Source organism: Furipterus horrens, unplaced genomic scaffold, assembly GCF_987537825.1.
Source record: "Furipterus horrens unplaced genomic scaffold, mFurHor1.1.pri manual_scaffold_17, whole genome shotgun sequence".
NCBI classification, from domain to species: Eukaryota; Metazoa; Chordata; class Mammalia; order Chiroptera; family Furipteridae; genus Furipterus; species Furipterus horrens.
The window spans coordinates 58,953,168-58,974,217 of NW_028327187.1; the positions used below are offsets into that span (position 1 = coordinate 58,953,168).

At 41.3% G+C, this 21,050-nt stretch overlaps 1 protein-coding gene across 1 annotated transcript in view; it reads right to left on the minus strand.

Annotated features, from left to right (window-relative positions):
* CENPI (centromere protein I) overlaps positions 1-21,050 on the minus strand; it is a 78,278-nt gene that overhangs the window by 10,281 nt on the left and 46,947 nt on the right. The window contains exons 15-17 of the mRNA XM_090264930.1: positions 6,920-7,014; positions 1,837-1,972; positions 624-748 (exon numbers count right to left, since the gene is read on the minus strand). Of these exons, the coding sequence (XP_090121056.1) occupies positions 624-748; positions 1,837-1,972; positions 6,920-7,014 (356 nt within the window). The remainder of the gene's footprint in view (positions 1-623; positions 749-1,836; positions 1,973-6,919; positions 7,015-21,050) is intronic.

The window sequence follows — 21,050 nt, forward strand, 5'->3', positions numbered from 1 at the left end:
GAACATTTTATTAATGTGGAACAAAACGTGCAGAAGAAAAAAGGGGAAACTTAAAAATGTAATCTTTCTTTCATGCCTGAGAACTATTATCTAATTAGTTTTTAAACATTTTAACCTTGGCATAGTCTTGCAAGTTATGCCAAAAGAGTGCACTTAAGAACTAAAAAGAGTAATTTCAGTCCCTGAGTTAAAGAAATAATACTTATAGTTTCATATAATTGGCAACAGATCCCCTAATCTCCCAGAAAATGTTCTTTTCACCAGAAAAGCTATGTAGATCTAAACCAGATGTCGGAAAATGACTAATTTTTCTTTAAAACACAGCAATGAGAATTAACAATGCTGAGTACAGCAGTACCATTTCACAAAAGGTCATTAACAAAAAATTTTAAATCTATAACCCCTACAGTGACATTAAAAAAACATGCAGTTAAAATAGCCTCATACTGGAAAGTCATTCCCAAAAGAAAGCCATGTTTCTTTCTTATTTCATAGACCCTAGCAGAAAAAATGGGCAATAATTTCATTGTAGTGTATTTACAAATTATAATTAATTGTATAGTTGAAAACTGAAGATAAAATTATAATGTACTAATTCACAAAATGGTAAAAAGGTTTTGTACCTGTGCATAATGTAACAGAGCTGGTTCAGGATACTTGAATCCACACTAAGGAGTGCGAGATAGAAGATCCCAGGAGGAAACAACACCACTAACGGAATGTTATAATTTATATATATGTCACACACCTTTTGGAGAGAATATAACATCAGTATATAGACTATTCCCCAGAACCTCCAAACAAGTTTACTCAAAGAATCATCAGTAGAGAATAAGCAATAATATAACATCAAGCTGAGGTGTGCCTGATTCATCAAATAGAATAGGTAGCCACAAGTCTGCTTAAAAATGTACCTCACCAAACATTGACCTTATCATAGAGGATTATTTTTAGGAAATCATTAAATGCATTTTTGTTCCTGGAGAAAGATCTTAAGAGCTGAGGGGGAAAGATCCCTGGCTGCTGTGGCTCAGTGGATTGAGCGTCAGCCTACGAACCAAGTGTTGCTGGTTCGATTCCCAGTCAGGGCACATGACTAAGTTGCACGCCAGATCCCCAGTTGGGGGCACATGAGAGGCAACAGCACATTGATGTTTCTCTCCCTCTCTTTCTCCTTTCCCCTCTCTCTTAAAACAGATAAAGTAAAATAAAATAAAGTAATCTTGTTAAAAAATTAATTAAAGAGTTGAGGGGAAAGAGAGCATTTCTTTATCCTTAAGTTCCATAAATGCTGGTTTATCCTATTAGCTAGGTGTCAACCTGGAAAACAAAAGAAGATGGCAGGAAGCCAGGAAAACAGATTAGTGGCTACTTCCCGGATAATAGTTCTGTCCAGACAGAATACTATAGAACAATAGAACAGGACCAGAACCATAGGTTACTGGAAGAAATAATGCAGTTGAAAGGTAGGAGCAGAGAGCTGAACAAGCAGAAGGTACTTTCAACTTTTTCCAGGGGTTGGGGACGTATAAAGGATGAGCAAAAAGTGATGCTAGAGACAGACTTCTGTCTAAGGTCAGTATTACTCAAGAGAATGTCTATTAAAGTGGTATCTGGAATTTAAAAAAAAACAAAACACCTTTTCCCACTTAGTTTTATGAAAGTCACTTATTCAGGTGAGAATATAATCATTAATTTCAAAATATGTAGCTTATTTTAACTATGCTAATAAGGTCATAGCCCGATTTAATGATTGTAAATAAAATTGAAATAACAGACAACTAAAGCAGAAAGTCATCACAAAAATCTAAATAGAGTAAATGGGATGTATACCACCTTCTCATAGAAATCCAAAACAAAGTGCAGCAAGAAAGTACTGTTGCTTTCCAAGCGCATTGCATTAGTGGACAGCCACCCTACATAGTGAATTAGTTCAAACACAGACTTCATGGATCCACTGAAAGTTGTCTCTCTGCAATAAGAAACCATAACAACCAGATCCATATTAGAACATTTTCTCACAATTTCCAAGCCAAAGATGAATAACATATAACAAAAAGTTGCTAGGTATTTCAGAAAATGATCTGTGTTTCAATGTATAATTCACTTTTTTATTTTATTTTATTATTTTATTTTATTTTTTTAAATGTATTTTATTGATTATATTGTTACAATAGTTCCAATTTTCTCCCCTTTACTCCCCTCCACCCAGCATCTCCCTCCCCCAGCAAACCCCCCCCCAAGTATAATTCACTTTTTTAAAACCACAGTGATTAGTCACAAAAATACACAGCCCTCTAGGGAACCATTACGATTAATTCATAGAACATCCTCAGCGATGAATCTAGAAATACCAGAGGAATAACGAATTAAGCTTCAGAGAGACTTTAGATAATATCAGATAATATCCAAAGTAGTTACTATAAATTGCCCAGCATCCATTGCTGTCAGCAAATTAAGTTTCAAAGTACACAAATCAAAACCCAATTTTGCCTGAATTCCTGAACTAAAATGCTGTTTAAAATATTTTCACTTTAATTTAACTGGAATCCAATTCATTCCCAAAACTGGATTAGTAAGTTTTTGACATTTTTCATTCCTTTTTTTTTTTTTTTTATATATTGATTTTTATTTTTATTTTTTTTTCAGATTTAATGTGTTTTATTGATTAAAATATTACATTTGTGCCAATTTCCCTTCCCTCTGCTCCCCTCCACCCGGTGGCCCCCCTCCCTCCAGTTGTCCCCCCCTTTTAGATTATGTCCATTAGTTGTGTATACAGTTCCTCCCAACCTCTCTCCGTCTATTCCATTCCCTCCTACCATGATCCCCAATTCCTATATCATCTCCCTCCCTCTCCCCACTCCCCCTCCCTGTTGACCTCCCCTCAATATGCTTCCCGTACCCACAGTTCCTTTTCCACTCTCGTTGCCTGTTTAGTTTGCCTTTGTTTCATCTCCCTAGCTTCTGTTTTTGAAACCAGTCCCTTTAACATCTCATATAACAGTAGTTTGGATCTAATGAACTCTTTCAGTTTTATTTTGTCCTGGAAACACTTTCTCTGTCCTTCTATTCTGAATGACAGTTTCGCTGGATAGAGTATTCGTGGTTGTAGGTTTTGGATTTTCATTACTTTGAATATTTCTTGCCAGTCCCTTCTTGCCTGTAGGGTCTCCCTTGAGAAGTCAGCTGATAGTCTAATTGGGACTCCTTTGTACATAATTCTTTTCTTCTCTCTTGCTGCTTTTAAGATTCTCTCTTTATCTTTAATTTTTGACATTTTGATTATAATGTGTCTTGGAGTGGTTCTCCCTGGGTCCAGTCTCTTGGGAACTCTCCTTGCTTCCTGGACCTGCAAGTCTATTCCCTTCCCCAAGTCTGGGAAGTTCTCCTTTATTATATTTTTACTCAATTTTTCAAGTTCTAGTTCATCTTCCTCACTCTCTGGCAAACCAATGATTCTTATGTTGGGCCTTTTATAGCTGTCCCAGAGGTTTCTGATCCTCTCATTGTTGCTTCCCATTTCCTCTCTCTGCATTGGTTGACTGCTTGTTCCTTCTCCATATTCCAGTTTGTTGAAATGAACTCTGGATTTTTTTTCCTCACCATCTGTCTCGTATGTGGTTTTGTTCCTTTCGTTATGAATGTTTTTCGCTTCTTTCTTATCTTTTTCCTGCTCTTTTGTGAATTCTGTAAGCCACCTGATAACAATGGCCCAGAACTGAGCCTCTGACAGGTTTCTTATCTGTTCATCTGTCAGGTTCTCTATCTGTTGCCTGGTGAGCTGTGCCACCGGGATTTCTATAGTTGTCTGCCTCATTTTGACAGATGCGTTTTGTTTTCTTGGGCCGGCTGTAGGGGGCAGTGCCTGTGTACGCGTCACAATTCAGCGACCGGCGCCTGTCCGCGACCTATTTCGCAGCCCTGTGGTGCTTTCTTTGGGGGCGGGGGTCCAAGATGGATTCACACAGTTATTCAGCTAGGAGACCGGGATCCGTCCTCCCGCCCCCCTGGGCCTCACTGTTCAAGGTGATGTAGTGGCTGCTTTCCCCAGCGCTGGGGTCGCGCACTGCCAGGGGCTTGACTGCAGCCGGGATTTTTCGCCGCCCCGCCGCTGTCCCAGGTGCGACCGCAAACAGCGCTGCCCTCTTTAACTCTTACCTGCCCAAATGGCACCGCTGGTTTATAACTTCATATGTTGGGCTTCCGTGTAGTTTTATTTTCTGGAATTTCTAGTTATCCTTTGTTTTGAAGTAGTTGTATTCCTCTCTAGTTGTACAGGGAGACCTAGCGTGTCCGTCTAAGCCTCCATCTTGACATTTTTCATTCTTTTAGTAAAAGCCGTTTTTGCATATTATATATTCTTTCCAAATCATTGAACTGTGTCTCTTGAAATCATGGGTATAATTGTTCAGTTCACCAATCTACTCATCCCTGTCCTTCAATCCGCTGTTGAGTGGATTAGGAAAAAACCTAGAAATGTGATTTTATAGCTTTACACCCTGATCTAGGTAGCCAACAATGGGTATGCAGATAGAAAAAGGAATAGTATATTATCTTAGAGTTTGAGAGATGATAATGACTTCACCATCTCCCATCATCACTATGATAGCTCAGTGCCAGAGAGGCAGGGAAAACAAGGAGATCTTTCAAATAAGCAGGCATACATACAGTCAGCCAGCCATTTACAAAACTATATTTTAACTACCATTTCTGGCAGCAGTTGGTAAATGCAACTGAAATAACTTGAACAATGAAGATTGCGTAGAAAAGCATCCTTTGAAGTATGTCTCCACAGGACACTGGAGCATTTCAGATTAAACAATTTGATGTTCAGGACTGCCTCCTACTCCCCACCCACTGCAGCATGTTTAATGTCCCTGGCTCCTACCTAATAATGATGAGAGCACCTTCATTCCGGACACTGTGCCAACCAAAAATGTGTCCCCGCCACTCCCCACTGAGAACCACTGATGAGAACGGTTTCCTACCTTTTGTTGCTTGTGATTTACAACTACAGTTTACTCCCTCTCTGACAGTCATATGTCATATGGTCATATGATGGACACACTGCATTATACGCACATCCCAAAAACAGAAGGAATTACTGAGAACTTATAAGAGCTATATTATATAATGACAAGTAGTATTATAATAAGCAAATTTACACTTATGTCTATTTATTTGTTTTAAGAATTTTAGAAAGCAGGGCCCCTTTTTAAATGTCCTCCCAAAATGTATGACACTAATTTAAAAAGGATCCTAGGACTTTTGAAAAGAAAATATAGGAATTGTAAAGCACTTATATCAGAATGCTTAAGACATACCTTGCAAGCTGGCCAAAGATTATAGATGCAAACATACTATTCTTAATAGAACTGAGGTGTTCAAAAAGGTTAATCATTTAAGTGAAATTTCTTTATGATAGTGGTTCTCAAACTTTAGCTTGCACCAAAATTATGGAAGCACTTATTAACACAAGAGATTACTGGGCCCTACCACCACAGTTTTACTTCAGTAGGTCTAGGGTAGGGCCTGAGAACTTGAATTTCTAGCAAGTTCCCAAATGACCCTGAGAGTCCTTGTCCATGGACCACACTTTGAGAAGCACACCTTTACAGGATGTTTTCACTACCCACAAATGCTCTATGTCCTTCTAAAAGTTGATACATGATATATAGAAGCATTGCAGTAATGAATATGAAGAATTAAAAATAATTTCCCAAGCTACTCCCAAGAAGCTTCTATCTTCCATTCTCATATCAATAGGTCTGGGCTATTCTTTTAACCAAGCTAACCGCCAGCTATTTGCAATTGAAGCTAAGGACCCTTATTTGATAAAGAATGTGACTGACAATGTAGGGAATGTGAATGCTGATTAGATATTTGAAGATATTAAGAACTATTAATTTCTTGGGTGTTATACTGGTATCATTTTTCCACAGTTGAAATGATGTCTGAGTTTTGCTTTAAAAAGTTTAATATGGAAGGAGTAGGTAAGCGAGAGGTGGTACAGATTTTAAAGAGTTAACCATGTGTTGATAACTGTTGAAGCTGGATGATGGGCACACAGGAGTAATATCATACTATTTTCTTTAAAACAAAGTCTTAAAAACAATATTAACAATAATGTGGCTGATAACAGAATATAGGAGGAGCCAAAGGTTTAAGTAGAGCCAAAACTCCCTAATTAGGCAATTCCTTGAAAAATTCAGTCTTTTACTTTCGCTTTAAGGGTAAAGCACACAGTGTTAACAATAATTAACATAATGGAACACTGTATGCTATTTTTTATTCCAAAGTGAAAATCAATTAATGTATATAACTAAAATACATCAGAGAAACATAAAAAAAAAAAACAAAAAAAAAAAAAACAAACGACTGTACAGCAAAATCACAGATTTTCCTAGCCAGCATCAAAACTGACTTTACATGTATAAGAATATATTTTATTTTATTATTTTTAAGTATATTTTATTGGTTATATTGTTACAATAGTTCCAATTTTTTCCCCTTTGCTCCCCTCCGCCCAGCACCCCCCTTCCCCAACAATCCCCTCCCCAAGTCCATGCCCATGGGTCGTACATACATGCTCTCCTGCCTCACCCTTTCATATATTCTTCTTCTTTTTAGAATATATTTTATAAAGTGAGCTAAATTGAATGAAAACCAAAGTTAAAAGTTCTGTCAGCTCTCCCCTGTTTTTGCTACATTAACTCTTGCTTAGGGTTTGCTTTCTGATTTATTATACTTCCTCTCAGGATTGTGGGGAGGAAGGATGAAGAGTAACACAAAAATCTTTCAGAAAACTAGAACAGTATTTACGTAAAACAATTAGGTCTCATGCTACACTATTAAACTCCATATGTAAATATTTGTATACAGATCATCTTTTGTGGAGGGTTGTAAGATAACTCACAGAGAATTGTCCGTCACAGTTTTCATGTGGATGTCCATAGAAAGCCACAACAGCCAATTCTGCAGTAGCTCTTTAAGGTTCTCAAGAACACTACACTGAGAGGGCAAAACAAAACAAAAAAATCATTTGTAAAACCTTTCATACATACCACAGTGTTGAGAACTAACAATCTAAACCAGAGACTTAGAAGTGGAAAGGACAACAGAGATGACTGCATCCAACTCAGAACCCAATAGCTGCCACTCCAACCTGATCAGTATCCAGGAGACAGATGAATGCAACTATAGTACAAGTTTATTTTTCTATTTTCTCTACTGGACTGTACCCAGCTTATCAGCACAGGAACAGACTCTTGTTTTTCTAAATTACATTCATTTATAACATACATTACATCATCAAATACAACATCACCTCCACTCCTTATTGTCTCTCCTCAGAGATCCTTTGAAGTTGCTACAGGTTAAGTGTCCCACTCTTTTCACCTTGTATCTGCAACTATAATTTATGCCTTCCTTCATGGTGATAAAATTTACCTCATCCTCTATGATGGTAAAGAACAAAGAATTCTAGTCTTTCTTTTCTCAGGCCTTGCCCTGATTTTCCAAGGCCTCATTGACATACATCAACAGTTTTGACAGAAGTGTGCTTAGGGAATTAATGAGGATAAATCCTAATATCTATAAATCCATACCATCTCAAAACCTGATACAGGAAAGCTTTCTTAAACATCTTTAATAAATAATCACCTAGATACTACCTGAGCATCTCTAGTAACAGGGTGCTCACTGCTACTTCATAGAAACAGTTCAATTAATATTTTTTAGAATGTGAATGAAAAAGGGGATATGTATTGGGTTGGCCAAAAAGTCCATTTAGTTTTTTCAGTAAAATAAGACTTTTTTTTTCTCATTTCACCAGTAACTTTATTGATTTGTGTATTTTGAGTATGTCGGCTTCCTCGCACTATTGGCTTCTGGTGGGTAGAGGCCAGGGGTGCTGCTAAACATCTTTCCATGCATAAGACAGCCCCACAGCTGTCAAGAATTATTTGGCCAAAATGTCAATAGTACCAAGAAACTTCACAAACCACTTTGACACCTTCAGCCAGCCTCAATACCTTCTCCATACACTGCACAAATCTTTTTTGATGTTTCAGTTCTGTTTTGAAATAATGAAGCATAAGACGCCAACAATGTTGCATATTTCCTTCCACCTGCAATATTAAAATAGCTGCACAAAAATTCACCAATTTTGATTTTTTAAAATGCACGCAGATATGACAACTGTCAGAATACAATGCAACAAAATGTTTTGAATAAAGTTAGACAATTAAGCACTACTAGAGCCATCATACAAAAAAACTAAACTAACTTTTTGGCCAACCCAATATAAAGTTCAGTGACCAAAAGTAACCTCACAGGGTGATCTGATCATAAATTCCTAATGGGGCAGGTCATGATGGGTAGTCACACCCCAGGCCTATAATTTCATTAATAAAAGTTTTTAACCCTGCAGAGGACATGGCTAATTTGAGAGATACAAACAAACTTTTTCTTAAATATTGTTACATATATTGGCTGCATAGGGTCAAGGTCTTGACTAGCTGCACATTTGTATGTGACTAATGTTAAGCCATGACATTTAAGCTGTAAGTTTGGTTATAACATGTGTTTCGTAAGGGTGTGTGATATTCAACAGTAAATTGTATCTGAGAGACACCATCAACTCTGAAGTCAGTGTTGTGTTTTATTCTCATTTACCATTGACAATGGCTAGAAAAATGTATCAATTCCGTAATTCAAGAGATGCTGAAGAACTTTAGCGAATGCTACCGGAGTTGCTTATCAAAATATTTTTGCAAGTGTGGTGAAAAGTATTTATGCCTCAAGCATAGCAATATTGTTTGCAATGACTGTTACAAATGTTTTACAAAGCCAACTATTGAAGATTCTGATTAATTAATGTTAAAGACACTTTTTGGTTGTATTTTTTAGCAATGTCCACGTTTCCGTTATTTGGAAAAAATTTTTTTTATTCTTTATGTCTTAATATTTCTTTAGTACTTTCTAGATCGTAACTGAAAATGAATTTAAAATTATGTATTTTATTATATAAATATAATAAATGCAAACTTGCAGTGTTTTAATTTTTTTCACATTTCAGCACATACTGGTAATGAATGTATCTCTCGGATACACATGACATACACTGCAATTTTTCTGACGGCGACCTCCATAGCATTAAATAAGTACTGACCATTACTCTTATGCATCTAGGTTAATTTATCTTTGAAATGCCAGAAGTAATCCTCTTTTCCAGACTACCCTCAAGGGAACACATAACCTTGTTAACTATCCTATAATCCAGTCCCTGTTCTGCTTTCTCCCACCTTTACGTAATCTTCTGCAAATTCCCCCCTTAACTCCAAATGCATAAAAGAAACTGTAAAACTGCCACTCTCTGGAGCATTTGAGTTCTTGCTTCCCAGCACGTCATCAGTTTGACTCAAATAAACTCTTACACAAATTCTCTATAGGTTTGGACATTTCAAAAAGAAATTAACACCTCACTTTCAGGTGTGCTGAAAGGCCCTTTACTCACCTATCCTTTCTTGTACTCTGTACTTTTCTGTGCTTCTTTCCCCCTTTCATTGATTCCATCCTTCCTAAATCTTTCAATTGCAGTTTCCAGAACCTCTATTCCATGGTAATCTAAACCTACACCTTCATATTCTTCAAAGTATACTTTCGCTGTCTCCTTACTCTCATCATATTCTGGCTCTCCCTCTTCACCCAGTCAGGGCTCTGCTTCCTCTAAATGTATTTCCATACCCCACTTCAACACTTGGAGGTAAGCACTGTCCCAGCTCCTCACTGTTAATATGGAAACAGAATGTCAGCCCCTTCTTTTAAAGGGTAAACATAAAATCAGAAATAACTGTGTCTTTAAGAAGGGAGTCAGGAAAAGCAAACATCATATGATCTTACCTAATACAGGAAATTAATGAACAACACAAACAAACGAGCAAAACTGAACCAGAGGCATGTAAACAAGGAGCAGACTGACAGTGACCAGGGCAGGGGACGGGGACGGGGAGAGGCGGGAAAGAAGAGGAAGGGTCTAGTCAAGGAATTAGTATAAATGACCCATGGACACGGACAACGGGGTGGGGATTGACTGTGGGAGAAGGGGTGGGTGGGGTAGGGGGAAGCAATGGGGGAAAAAGTGGGACAACTGTAACAGAAAAACAATAAATGAATGAATGAATGAATGAATGAATGAGGGAGTCAGCCCTGGCCAGTGTTGACTCAGTTGGTTGGAGCATTGTCCCATAACTGAAAGGTTGTGGGTTCGGGCACATACAATCCCCCCAGTCCGGGGGCATGTACAGGAAGGAGGCAACCAATCGATGATTCTCTCTCACATCGATGTTTTTCTCTCTCCCCTCCTTTCTAAAACGCAATGAAAAAAATGTCTTCAGGTGAGGAAAAATAAATAAATAAAAAATAAAAAAAGAAGAGAGTCAGCTTTAAAAAGATATAAAAAATCCAATGGACCTTCGATTTTATCAGGTGCCACAGGGGAAAAAAAATGCCTTGTTTTAGAATATTTACAAATATTTTGTGAGCTACAGAACCTCATTAGCAGTAACATTAGCTGAATTTGTTAGGCTAAGATCAAAGCTCATGTAAGACTGAACTTTGCTATAGTCAGTTTTTCTCGTGAATTTGACTACACTTTGGTTTTTTGAACACAACACAAAGGCTATCCATCTTCAACACTATTTCCAAACTATTACTCCTCCTTCCTTATATTAAAAAAAAAACAAAACAAAACAAAAAACACCTTTCTCCCTTTATGTTTACACTATCCAACTACTGTATACTACCTTTTGACAGCCTCGGTTCCCATGCCCTCCCCCTGCCCGCCTGCAGCTGCTTGGAAGATAGCAATATTTTGGGCCTGGAGTTCCCCACGATAGCGGGGTGTGTCAAGCCGAGCCGCGTTTGGCCTTGATCAGCCCGCCATGCTTGCAGCTGAAAGATGAGCAGGTGACGACTAAATTCAATAGTTCCTTTTTTCTTCCCCGTATAAAACAACCCCCTTCTTCCCTAGGAGTCTGGAGTCGGAGCCACTCTCGGCACAGCTCCCTCCCTGCTCGCTGAGTCCCTCAATAAACTTTTTTCCTGCTCGCTGTGTCTTGATGGCTTTCTGAGCTACTCCATTCTTACATTATGGTGCCGAAAACCGGGATTGGGGCACTGGCTCGACCGGGACTCCCATGTCGGACCGGGGCCTGAACCGGCCCCCAATGATTGGACCTGAAGTCGCTCAGATCTCCATGAGTCAGCGGCTCGAGCTTCCCCTCTGGCTTGCTGACCCCATCCACCTCCTTTTTCCTTTGACCCCTTCCCCGATTGCCATTTACTTCCAATCAACACTGGCCCTCGGATTCATGGGTGAGTCCCCATCTTCGGCTCCTCCGGTGGTTCTGTTTCCTGGTCTACCCTAGACCATTCCGGGCAGTCTGGCCCTAAATCTGAGCGCTCAGTTGGAACCACTCTCGGAGTCACCAGACTCCTCGGGTCAATCCGGACCCATTCTCCGGGGTCTGACGACTCCTAGGGACGCCTAGGACAAATCAGTGCCTCTCCACTCTGGTCGAAACAGGGACAGTTGTCTCGACAGATTGCGGAGCCGGGATCGTTGGCTTGGATTCGCCCTCCTCCTCTTTCTCGGACTCACACTAACCCTAACCATCACCACGGGAATTGGCCAGTCCCTCCCACCCAAAGATACCCCTCTTGGGTGTTTAATCCGTAATCTCAGATCTCTCCAACTAAATGGAGAAATCAAGGCCTGTCGACTCGTCTTTCTGCCCACTGTCATGTGGCCCCAGTATCCTCTAAGTAACCAGAGTTGCTGGCTGGAAAACGGCACACTTGACTTAGGAGTTTCACAGACCTTGATAACTTCCCCCAGCAATCGGGCAAGTGGTCAGAACTTCCCAATGCTCAGGCTTTCTAGACTCTTCAGAACAAACACTGTCTCTGCGAACAGCTCACTACCCACCAAATCCTCCTTGTCCAGAAAAAGCCACCTTCCTCTCCACCTTCTGCACCCCCTCTAACTCCTTCTCCTTCTTCCTTGTGTGAAAAATACTCATAATAAAACACCGGGACACAGGATTTTAGCAGTAACCTAAGCAGTTGTTTATTCACAGACCTGCAGCTTTGGGCGCAGCCGAAAACCAAAGATCCTTACCAAAAGGATGAAGCTGGCTGTTCTTACCCTAGCTCGAGTAAAACCGCCCCCTCCCTTCCTCCCTCTCCCTCCTTCTCCGCCTCCGTTTTTCCATGCTGAATACTCTGGAGTTATAATATAATGCAATTAACTAAATTAATTAAGGGTGATCTGGTTATAGGTCTATCTCCAGCTCTTCTTTGGAGTTTCCCTGTTTTGTTTGCTGGGCTGTCTAGCTGCATTTTCCCACTTCCCAGGGTTTTGTAAAGAACGTCCTCCCCTCAGATTTCAGATGTCCTTTGTTCTCAGAGGCATTTGTGCTGAGCCACGGAATGCCCCTTTTCTAATGCTAATATTGTCAACTCTGGCTCAAAAAACCCTCTAGTTACATTTTCCCTTTACTGCTAATTATTTCATACTGGTTTGGGAGCCACCAGTTTCCTTGCCTCTTACACTTGGACACCTTCGATCCCACTGATCACCCACCTCCCTACGAACCTACACCAGACGCCCCCTCGCCCCCTTCAGAACCTCAGTCACCTGACTCCTCACAGTCCCCAGCCCTCCAAGATTCCGGACCTTCTCTTCTCCATACCCAATCTCGAGGGCCCATCCTTACTTCTCCTTCCCCGGCCCCTCCCCCTCTGATCACACCCGCCCCTCTAGTCTCTATCCCCTCCATGAGGTCGCTGGTAGAGACGGTGTCATGTGAATACATGTCCCACTTCCTTACATGTCACCTTACTTGGATGTACAAATCGGACTTTAAAGCTATCAACTATAACAAACTCTCAAAATTACCCAGGGTCCTAGTAAAAATGCAGCTGCCTTCTTAACAAGGCTCACAGAATCCGTCCAAAAATACACCAATCTAGACCCCACTTCGCCGGAGGGACGCCTCTTTTTACACACCCACTTCATTAGTCAATCAGCCCCAGACATTCAAAAAAAGCTCCAAACATTACAGGCGGACCCCGAGACCCCCCAAAGTGAACTTATTCAGGTCGCCTTCCGAATATACAACAACCGTCAAGAGGAGAGGGAAGAGGAGTGACAGGAACGGAAATACAAGTACTATCTTTTGCTAGCTAATGCCCTGGGGAACTCCTCCAAGGGGAAAAGTAAGCATAAGGGCAAAGCCTCCACCATCAGGCAGCCTCCAGGCCCCTGTTTCCGGTGCGGTCAGGAGGGACATTGGGCAAAGCTCTGTCCAAACCCTTGCTTACCTACTCCGGGTCCCTGCCCTTTCTGTCAAAAGACAGGTCACTGGAAGGCTGCCTGTCCTACGGCCCCTAACCTGGGGACTAGACTGCCTACACCTGCAGCAGATCCAGACGTAGGCCTCTCAGTCCCAGACCTCCTCGGACTTTCCACCGCCTGATGGGGCCCAGGTTCGGAAGCCCCGCCTTTCATCATCACGGCTGCAGAACCTAGGGTAAACATGTTGGTGACAGGTAAGCTTGTCTCCTTTATCCTTGATACAGAAGCCACGTATTCTATCCTGCCCAAATTTTGGGGGTTCCTAACTCCCTTTGCCATACCGGTGTAAAAATAGGCGGCAAGGCGACCCAACTCCTAAGTACCCTTCCCCTAACCTGTCTCATTGGGCATCAGGCATTCACTCACTACTTTCTAGTACTGCTCCACTACCCAACCCCATTTCTCAGATGCAATATTCTAACCAAACTGCACGCATCTATATCTATTAATTGTTTTAACTCCATGCCCTCACCAGATAATTCCACCCTTCTCATTCTTCTTCTAATTTTAGGGCAGTCCCTTCACACTCCCAGACACTCCCTTGCCATCCTGGCTAACAGCGGTCAATCCCAATGACACAAACAATCCTTCTGTCACCTCTCACCACGCTTTGGTCTCTGTAACCCTGAAAAATACCTCCCATATCCCCAACAAACCTCAAAACCCATTAACCCCCTCGGCCTTAAATGGTCTGAAGCCTATTATAAACCGCCTGCTGGGAGCAGGTCTGCTTCGACCTGCTGCCTCTCCCACCAATTCCTCCATCCTAGCAGTAAAAAACCCAACAGGTCTCACCGTCTTGTCCAAACTCTACATACAATCAATGAAGCCACCATCTCTATCAACACCATCGTCCCTAACCCTTATTCCCTCTTGTCATGCATCCCACCTCAAACCTCCCACTTTACCATCCTGGACCTCAAAAATGCCTTCTTCACTATCCTACTCTCCCCAGCCTCCCAAGACCACTTTGCCTTCACCTGGACCGACCCAACCACAAAAGCAACCCAACAACTGACATAGACATCCTGCCTCAAGGGTTTGAAAATAGTACCCACCTCTTTAGTCAAGCCCTAGAAGCCGACTTAACAGCAGCTTGACCTTTCCCCAAGCGTCCTCCTACAGTGCGTAGACAGTCTCCTCCTCTGCAGTTCATCTAAAAACCTTTCTCATCTCCATACTGCCCAACTCCTAAACTTTCTTGCCAGTCAGAAATACCGCGTGTTGCGAAACAAAGGCTAGTTCTCTCAAACTCAGGTCACATATCTCGGACTCTCCACCCTCCCCACCCATAAACACCTAACTCCAGAAAGACAGGACCTAATAACTACCTTCCCCCTGTCCCGTACTAAACAAGAACTCCTATCATTTTTAGGCCTCGCCAATTTTTTTCAGAACTTGGATACCTAATTTTAAATGCCTAGCCAAACCTTTATATCAGGCAACAGCTGAAAACTTGTCTAAACCTCTAGAAAACTCTCGTGCCCTCCTTAAACCTTTCATTACATTCAAAATAGCACTCAGCCAAGTCCCAGGCTTAACCCTTCCAAACCCAAATAAACCTTTCCTTCTACACACTGACACAAAAAATAGCTTTGCTCCCAGGCTGTTAGCACAGCAATATAAACCAGACCAATGGGTTATAGCCTATTTTTCCAAACCACTCAATTTCCCCTTCCTAGGGTGGCCAGCCTGCCTCCGCGCCTTAGCAGCAGCAGCAATACGCAGTCAAAAAACCCTTAAGTTAGTTCTCTTTACCCAGGTAACCACCCACTCCTCTCATGCTATTTCCGGCCTACTAACCCATCAGGCCATCGCTGCATCCTCTCCATCCCAAATTCAATTCTTACACGCTCAACTACTCCAAAATCCTCAAATCTCCCGACATAAATCAGCTCTCCCCCTCAACCCTGCCTCATTACTTCCCCTCCCCCTCTCCCACACCCATACCCATAACTGCACTCAACATTTCTCCCCCTTTTTACACCCCTTCCCCAACATACAAGACACCCCTCTACCCCAGGCAAAATCCTAGTTTATAAATAAAAGCTCCTACAAGACCAACCCAAAGGAAGCAGAATATACCATCACTACCCTCGCCTCCGTCACTGAGTCGGGACACTTGCCCTCCCATACCTCTTCCCAACAGGCATAACTTATTGCCCTAATGTAGGCTTTGGCCCTTACAGAAAATCATCAGGTTAATATACACACCGACTCTAAATATGCCTATCACATCATACATTCACGCATAAAAATCACCTGAGCCCAACCCTCCTCTAAATGAGCGTTCCACGGGCCTTACTCTTTACTCATCTCATCTCGCAAAAACCTTTATTATACGAAAAGCCCACCCCCGCCCCAGACTATCTCTCAGTTTTTAGAATGTGTCTCGAATGCCTGGCTACAGCGCACTCTCTGCAAACACACCCTAGACCTAGCCTTCATACACTATAAAGGCTGACCAAAAGCTCCTACTCGTCCTTACATATTAGCCCAAATTCACAATCATTCCAACACTTCAAATTTCCCTGCTACCCCTACATGGATTATAGATTTTCAGTTTAACCAATACAGCTAAACATTTCTTCACAAAATCCTCCGTAATGTTTAGTGCCAGTCAATAAAAAATAAAACTCACCCCAATTACATTACCATCACCAAAACAAAATATAGCACTGCTATTTCCCTTCATGGGACAGGATATCACTTCCTATGTGGCACACAAGCATACCTAATAATTCCTCCGTACTAGACTAACACCTGCATAATAGTCACTCTAATACTAGATGCTTCTATACTAAGCCCCCAGCACATAGCCACTTCTGAGGCAATCCCTAACCTTGACTCCTTCCTCGAGACTTCCCTCTTGTCCAGCCCCCGACACAAACGAGACTGGCAGTAGTCTGAGTTTAGCGGACATATGTACAGCAACCCTATCCTTAAACAGCCGGGAATAGGGCACTCCATATATAAAAGCTTCCTCTGGTTCGTAAAAATACCCCAATTAAAAAAAATCAGTACTAAATCTCTCTTTATCCCTTCAATAAACTTAAAATGCCACCCTATAAGCTCTAAAAAACAGCAAAAATCCCTAAACAACCTAGCAGACACAGTTCTCCAGAACAGGAGGGCCCTAGATATCCTCACAGCTGAAGCAGGAAAACCTGTGCCATGCTAAATAAAACTTACTGTTTTTACATTAACAATACAGGCATAATAAAACGTTTTACAAATACTTAAAACACACATTAACATTATTACCCAAGCTAGGACACGAGCATACGGAAAATCCTGGTTCGGAACCTTCCTCTCATGCTTCTCCTCTCCCTTCAAAGCGATCCTAGTGCCTCTCATAACCCCACTGCTTCTCCTATTATTCCTCGCCCTTGGCCCTTGCTTCCTCAAACTGCTAGTTAACTTTATTCAAAAAACGGTTCAATCCATAACAGCCTCTACCGTCCATAATATACTCTTATTAAGATCTTTCAGATATCAACCCGTGGCAAGAAATGACCCCCAAGCCAGCAGTCAACCCCCTCCTATCGCCCCAACTCAGCAGGAAGTCATTATAAAAGAGAGATTCGACGGCCCCTCTCCCAACCAGTCTCTGCCACACAAACCCACTCTGCCAGCCCAAAAAACAAAACAAAACAAAAAGGCTAGAATGACAGTCTCGGTTCCCATGCCCTCCCCCCGCCCGCCTGCAGCTGCTTGGAAGATAGCAGTATTTTGGGCCGGGAGTTCCCCGTGATAGTGAGGTGCATCAAGCCAAGCCGTGTTTGGCCTTGATCGGCCTGTCATGCTTGCAGCTGCGAGATAAGCAGGTGATGACTAAATTCAATAGTTCCTTTTTTCTTCCCCCTATAAAACAACCCCCTTCTTCCCTAGGAGTCCGGAGTCGGAGCCACTCGTGGCATGGCTCCCTCCCTGCTTGCTGATTCCCTCAATAAACTTCATTTTTCCTGCTTGCTGCATCTTGATGGCTTTTTGAGCAACACCGTTCTTACACCTTTTACTGTTTATCTTCCCATATCTCTGTTATCTACCTGCGGCAAGCTCATCTAAAGTGAAGCACTACCAAAATCTACTATTATCCTTCCTTTGTTATGACCTCCTATTTTTTTTTCAGCTTTCTCACACCCTCAACTTCAACTATTTATTCTTGCTCTTTAACTTCAGAGGCATTCTATCCCCTGATTCTTCATTTTTAATGTCATTTTTCAGTCTTTTCAGCCTTCTACTGGACTCACCTAACTATCTACCCTATCTACCATCTATCTACTATGCTACACTCTACCAGAAAAACCCTAACTAATTCAACCTCATAGCTCACTTTGCTCTTACATCTGAGCTGAAGAAAAACACACAACTTTACAGATTGACACCACTCCAAATTTATGCTCTCCAACTTCATCTGAGCCCTAAATGAATTTTAACAATCCTACTTGTCTTCAATCAGTTCTGTCTCTTATTTTTCTCAGTGGTTCTTCTAGGCACACAATACCTTTGTGAACCCCCTATTCATTCCTGTCCTCTATAACTCACTTCTTATTTTGATAAATTTAACATTTTTAAGCACAAAGTATTTCAATTTCTTGCCCTTTCTTCCTACTGTACAAATACATACAAGGGTATATCTACCTATCGATACATCCTTGTCCCCAGTCTTAGAGAATAAGTGGTATCTTGCCAATCCCTCAACTTCCATTCAAGCAAATCCCTCTATCAAGTCTTAAAACAGTACCTTCATGTTTCCTCTGGAACCCTGCACCATCATTTATCTCACATCCTTTCTCCATTTTCAAACTCTCCCTCTTCTCAACTGGCTCCTTCTATTGCTAAACATGCTCAGGTTTCTTACATTCTGGAGACAAAAACTGCCCACAATCTTCCTTTGATTCAAAGTCTCACTATAGCAATCTCTCTACCTCATCTTTTTAGCCAAACTTTTTGAAACATAGTCTATATTCATTGACTTATCTTCACTTCTCATTGACTCTTCAACTTCCACAATCTGGCTTTTACCATACTCCAATGAAACTGTTCACAAAGGCAGCTAAAATCTCTGCTTTATCAATTCCAAAAGAAATTTTTTGGTCCTTATCTTTCTGGACCTTTCTTGAATATATGGCAATATTATTTCACTCCTTGATACCCTGTATTCTTTGCTTGGCACTACTGCTGTCCTGGTTCGTTTCATGCATTTTAAAATTAAATCTATTTGAGTAACATTGGTTAATAACATTACATTTTAATATTTCCTGAAAAGGTTCCTTCATACACTCTCCCTTTCAGCTGGGAATTAAATAACGAGTAGTCCCTAGTTCTGTCCTTGGCCCACTGTCCATTTTCCTTTCTCCATCCTTTCCTCTCCCCACTTTCTACTCTCAAATGTAAATACATATGTGTGTACATAAATGTATATTTATATGTGGATTGGACCATATAAAATTGCTAATTGTCAAACATTCCTGATCTATGAAAATGGCAATTTCATATGGTTCAACCTAATATTTATAGATAAATAGCTCTCTAGACTGATGGAATAAGAGAAGAAAAATAGAATAACCAAACTAGAAGATCAAAAGAAAATCACTAAAAGCTGTAAAATTAAATTCTGAAAATATATTATCTGGAAGAAGTGGTGTATATTGTCATATGAATAATATTGGTCTAGTATTAATTACAAATAATATAAGTAAACTCGAAATCCAAGTAAATGTGACAGGTAATTTTAAAATGCCATTTGATTATGACAAACTCCAGGACAACTAATTTTTTTTCCCTGAAAACGTGGCCACCAACAGGTGATTTAAGGTGAATAAAAGTTATAAAAGAAATATTATATTGTCACTCTTTTGGAACAGAAATAACCATTCCATTAGAAAGTGGCTCTCAAGACTTCTGGCCAAGATGGAGGCGTAGGTAGACACGCTGCATCTCCCCCCACAACTAAGAAAACTACTCCAAAACTGGAGACAACCAGAAGTTCCAGAAAATCGAGCTGCAAAGTCCAACAAACAAAGATATAAAGAAACAACACTCATTCAGACAGGTAGGAAGGGCGGAGCCGGGGTGGAGAGGATGAAATGTGGAGCAGGCAGTGGCAGCAGCAGCTGTGGCCAGCCAGAGGAAAAAGTGCAGTCACACATTAAAAAAAGTCAGGAGGGATACCTGGGGAGCAATCCCAGCACCACACCAGACCACGCAGCTCATGGTACCAGTGTCAGGGAAAATAAAGCCTCATTGCTTCTGACGGTGAAAACAAGTGGGGGTTGGGGCAGAGGAAGAAACTGCCATTTCTCAGCAGAGTCCGCTTGTTTAAAGGGCCCCCATGGTCCCAAAACATCCGCAAACCCACCCACTCTGGGAACCACAACCAGGGCAACAGCTAGAGAGGCGCCAGTCCCATAGAGGAAGTGGGAGAAATGCCTCGAAAAGGGGCAAGTGCTGAGCAAGCGGCATTCTTCCCTCAGACCCCTCCCCGACATACAGCGCCACAATGTGGTGAAATGGGTCGCCCAGCACTGACAAATACCTAAGGCTCAGGCCCTTACAATGTAACAGGTGTGACAGCTCTATCTGAGACAGAGGCAAACACAGAGCCTGTCAAGTTGAGAAGACGGAGAAGTATGGCCCAAAGGAGAAAGCAGATCAAGGTTCCAGTGGGAGAATTAAGCAATGAGGAGATAGCCAACCTAACAGATGCAGAGCTCAAAACACTGGTGATACAGATGCTCGCAGACTTGACAGACATGCTTGAGTACGGCAAACAGAAAGGAAGAAGGCTATGCTAACTGAAATGAAGGAAAATCCACACAAAACCAATGGTGAAGGGAAGGAAGCTGGGGTTCAAATCAATGATTTGGGACGTAAGGAAGAAATAAACAGTCAACCAGTACAGAATGAAAAAACAAGAATTTTTTTTTTTTTAAAGGAGAGACTTAGGAACCTCTGAGACAACTTTAAACATGCCAGCATCTGAATCATAGGGGTGCCAGAAGGAGACGAGGAAGAGCAAGAAATTGAAAACTTACGTGAAAAAATAATGAAGGAAAACTTCCCAAATCTGGCAAAGGAAATAGGCATACAAGTCCAGAGAGCACAGGGAGTCCCAAACAAGCTAGACCCAAAGAGGACCACACGAAGATACATCATCATTAAAATGCCAAAGGTTAAAGATAGAGAGAGAATCTTAAAAGCAGCAAGAGAAAAGCAGAGAGTTATCTACAAAGGGGTGCCTATAAGACTATCAGATGATTTCTCAAAAGCAACTCTGCAGGCAAGAAGGAGCTGGCAAGAAGTATTCAATGTGATGAAAAGCAAGGACCTACAATCAAGACTACTCTATCCAGCAAAGCTATCATTTAGAATGGAAGGGCAGGTAAAGTACTTCCCAGACAAGGTAAAGCTAAAGGAGTTCATCATCACCAAACCATTATGATATGAAATGTTAAAGGGACTTAAGAAAAAGAAGACCAAAACTGTGAACATTAAAATAACAACCAACTCACAACTATCAGCAACAGAACCTAAAATAATAGAAACAAAAATAAACTAAGCAAACAACCAGAATAGGAACAGTATCATAGGTATGGGGGTCATTTGGAGGGTTGGTTACCAG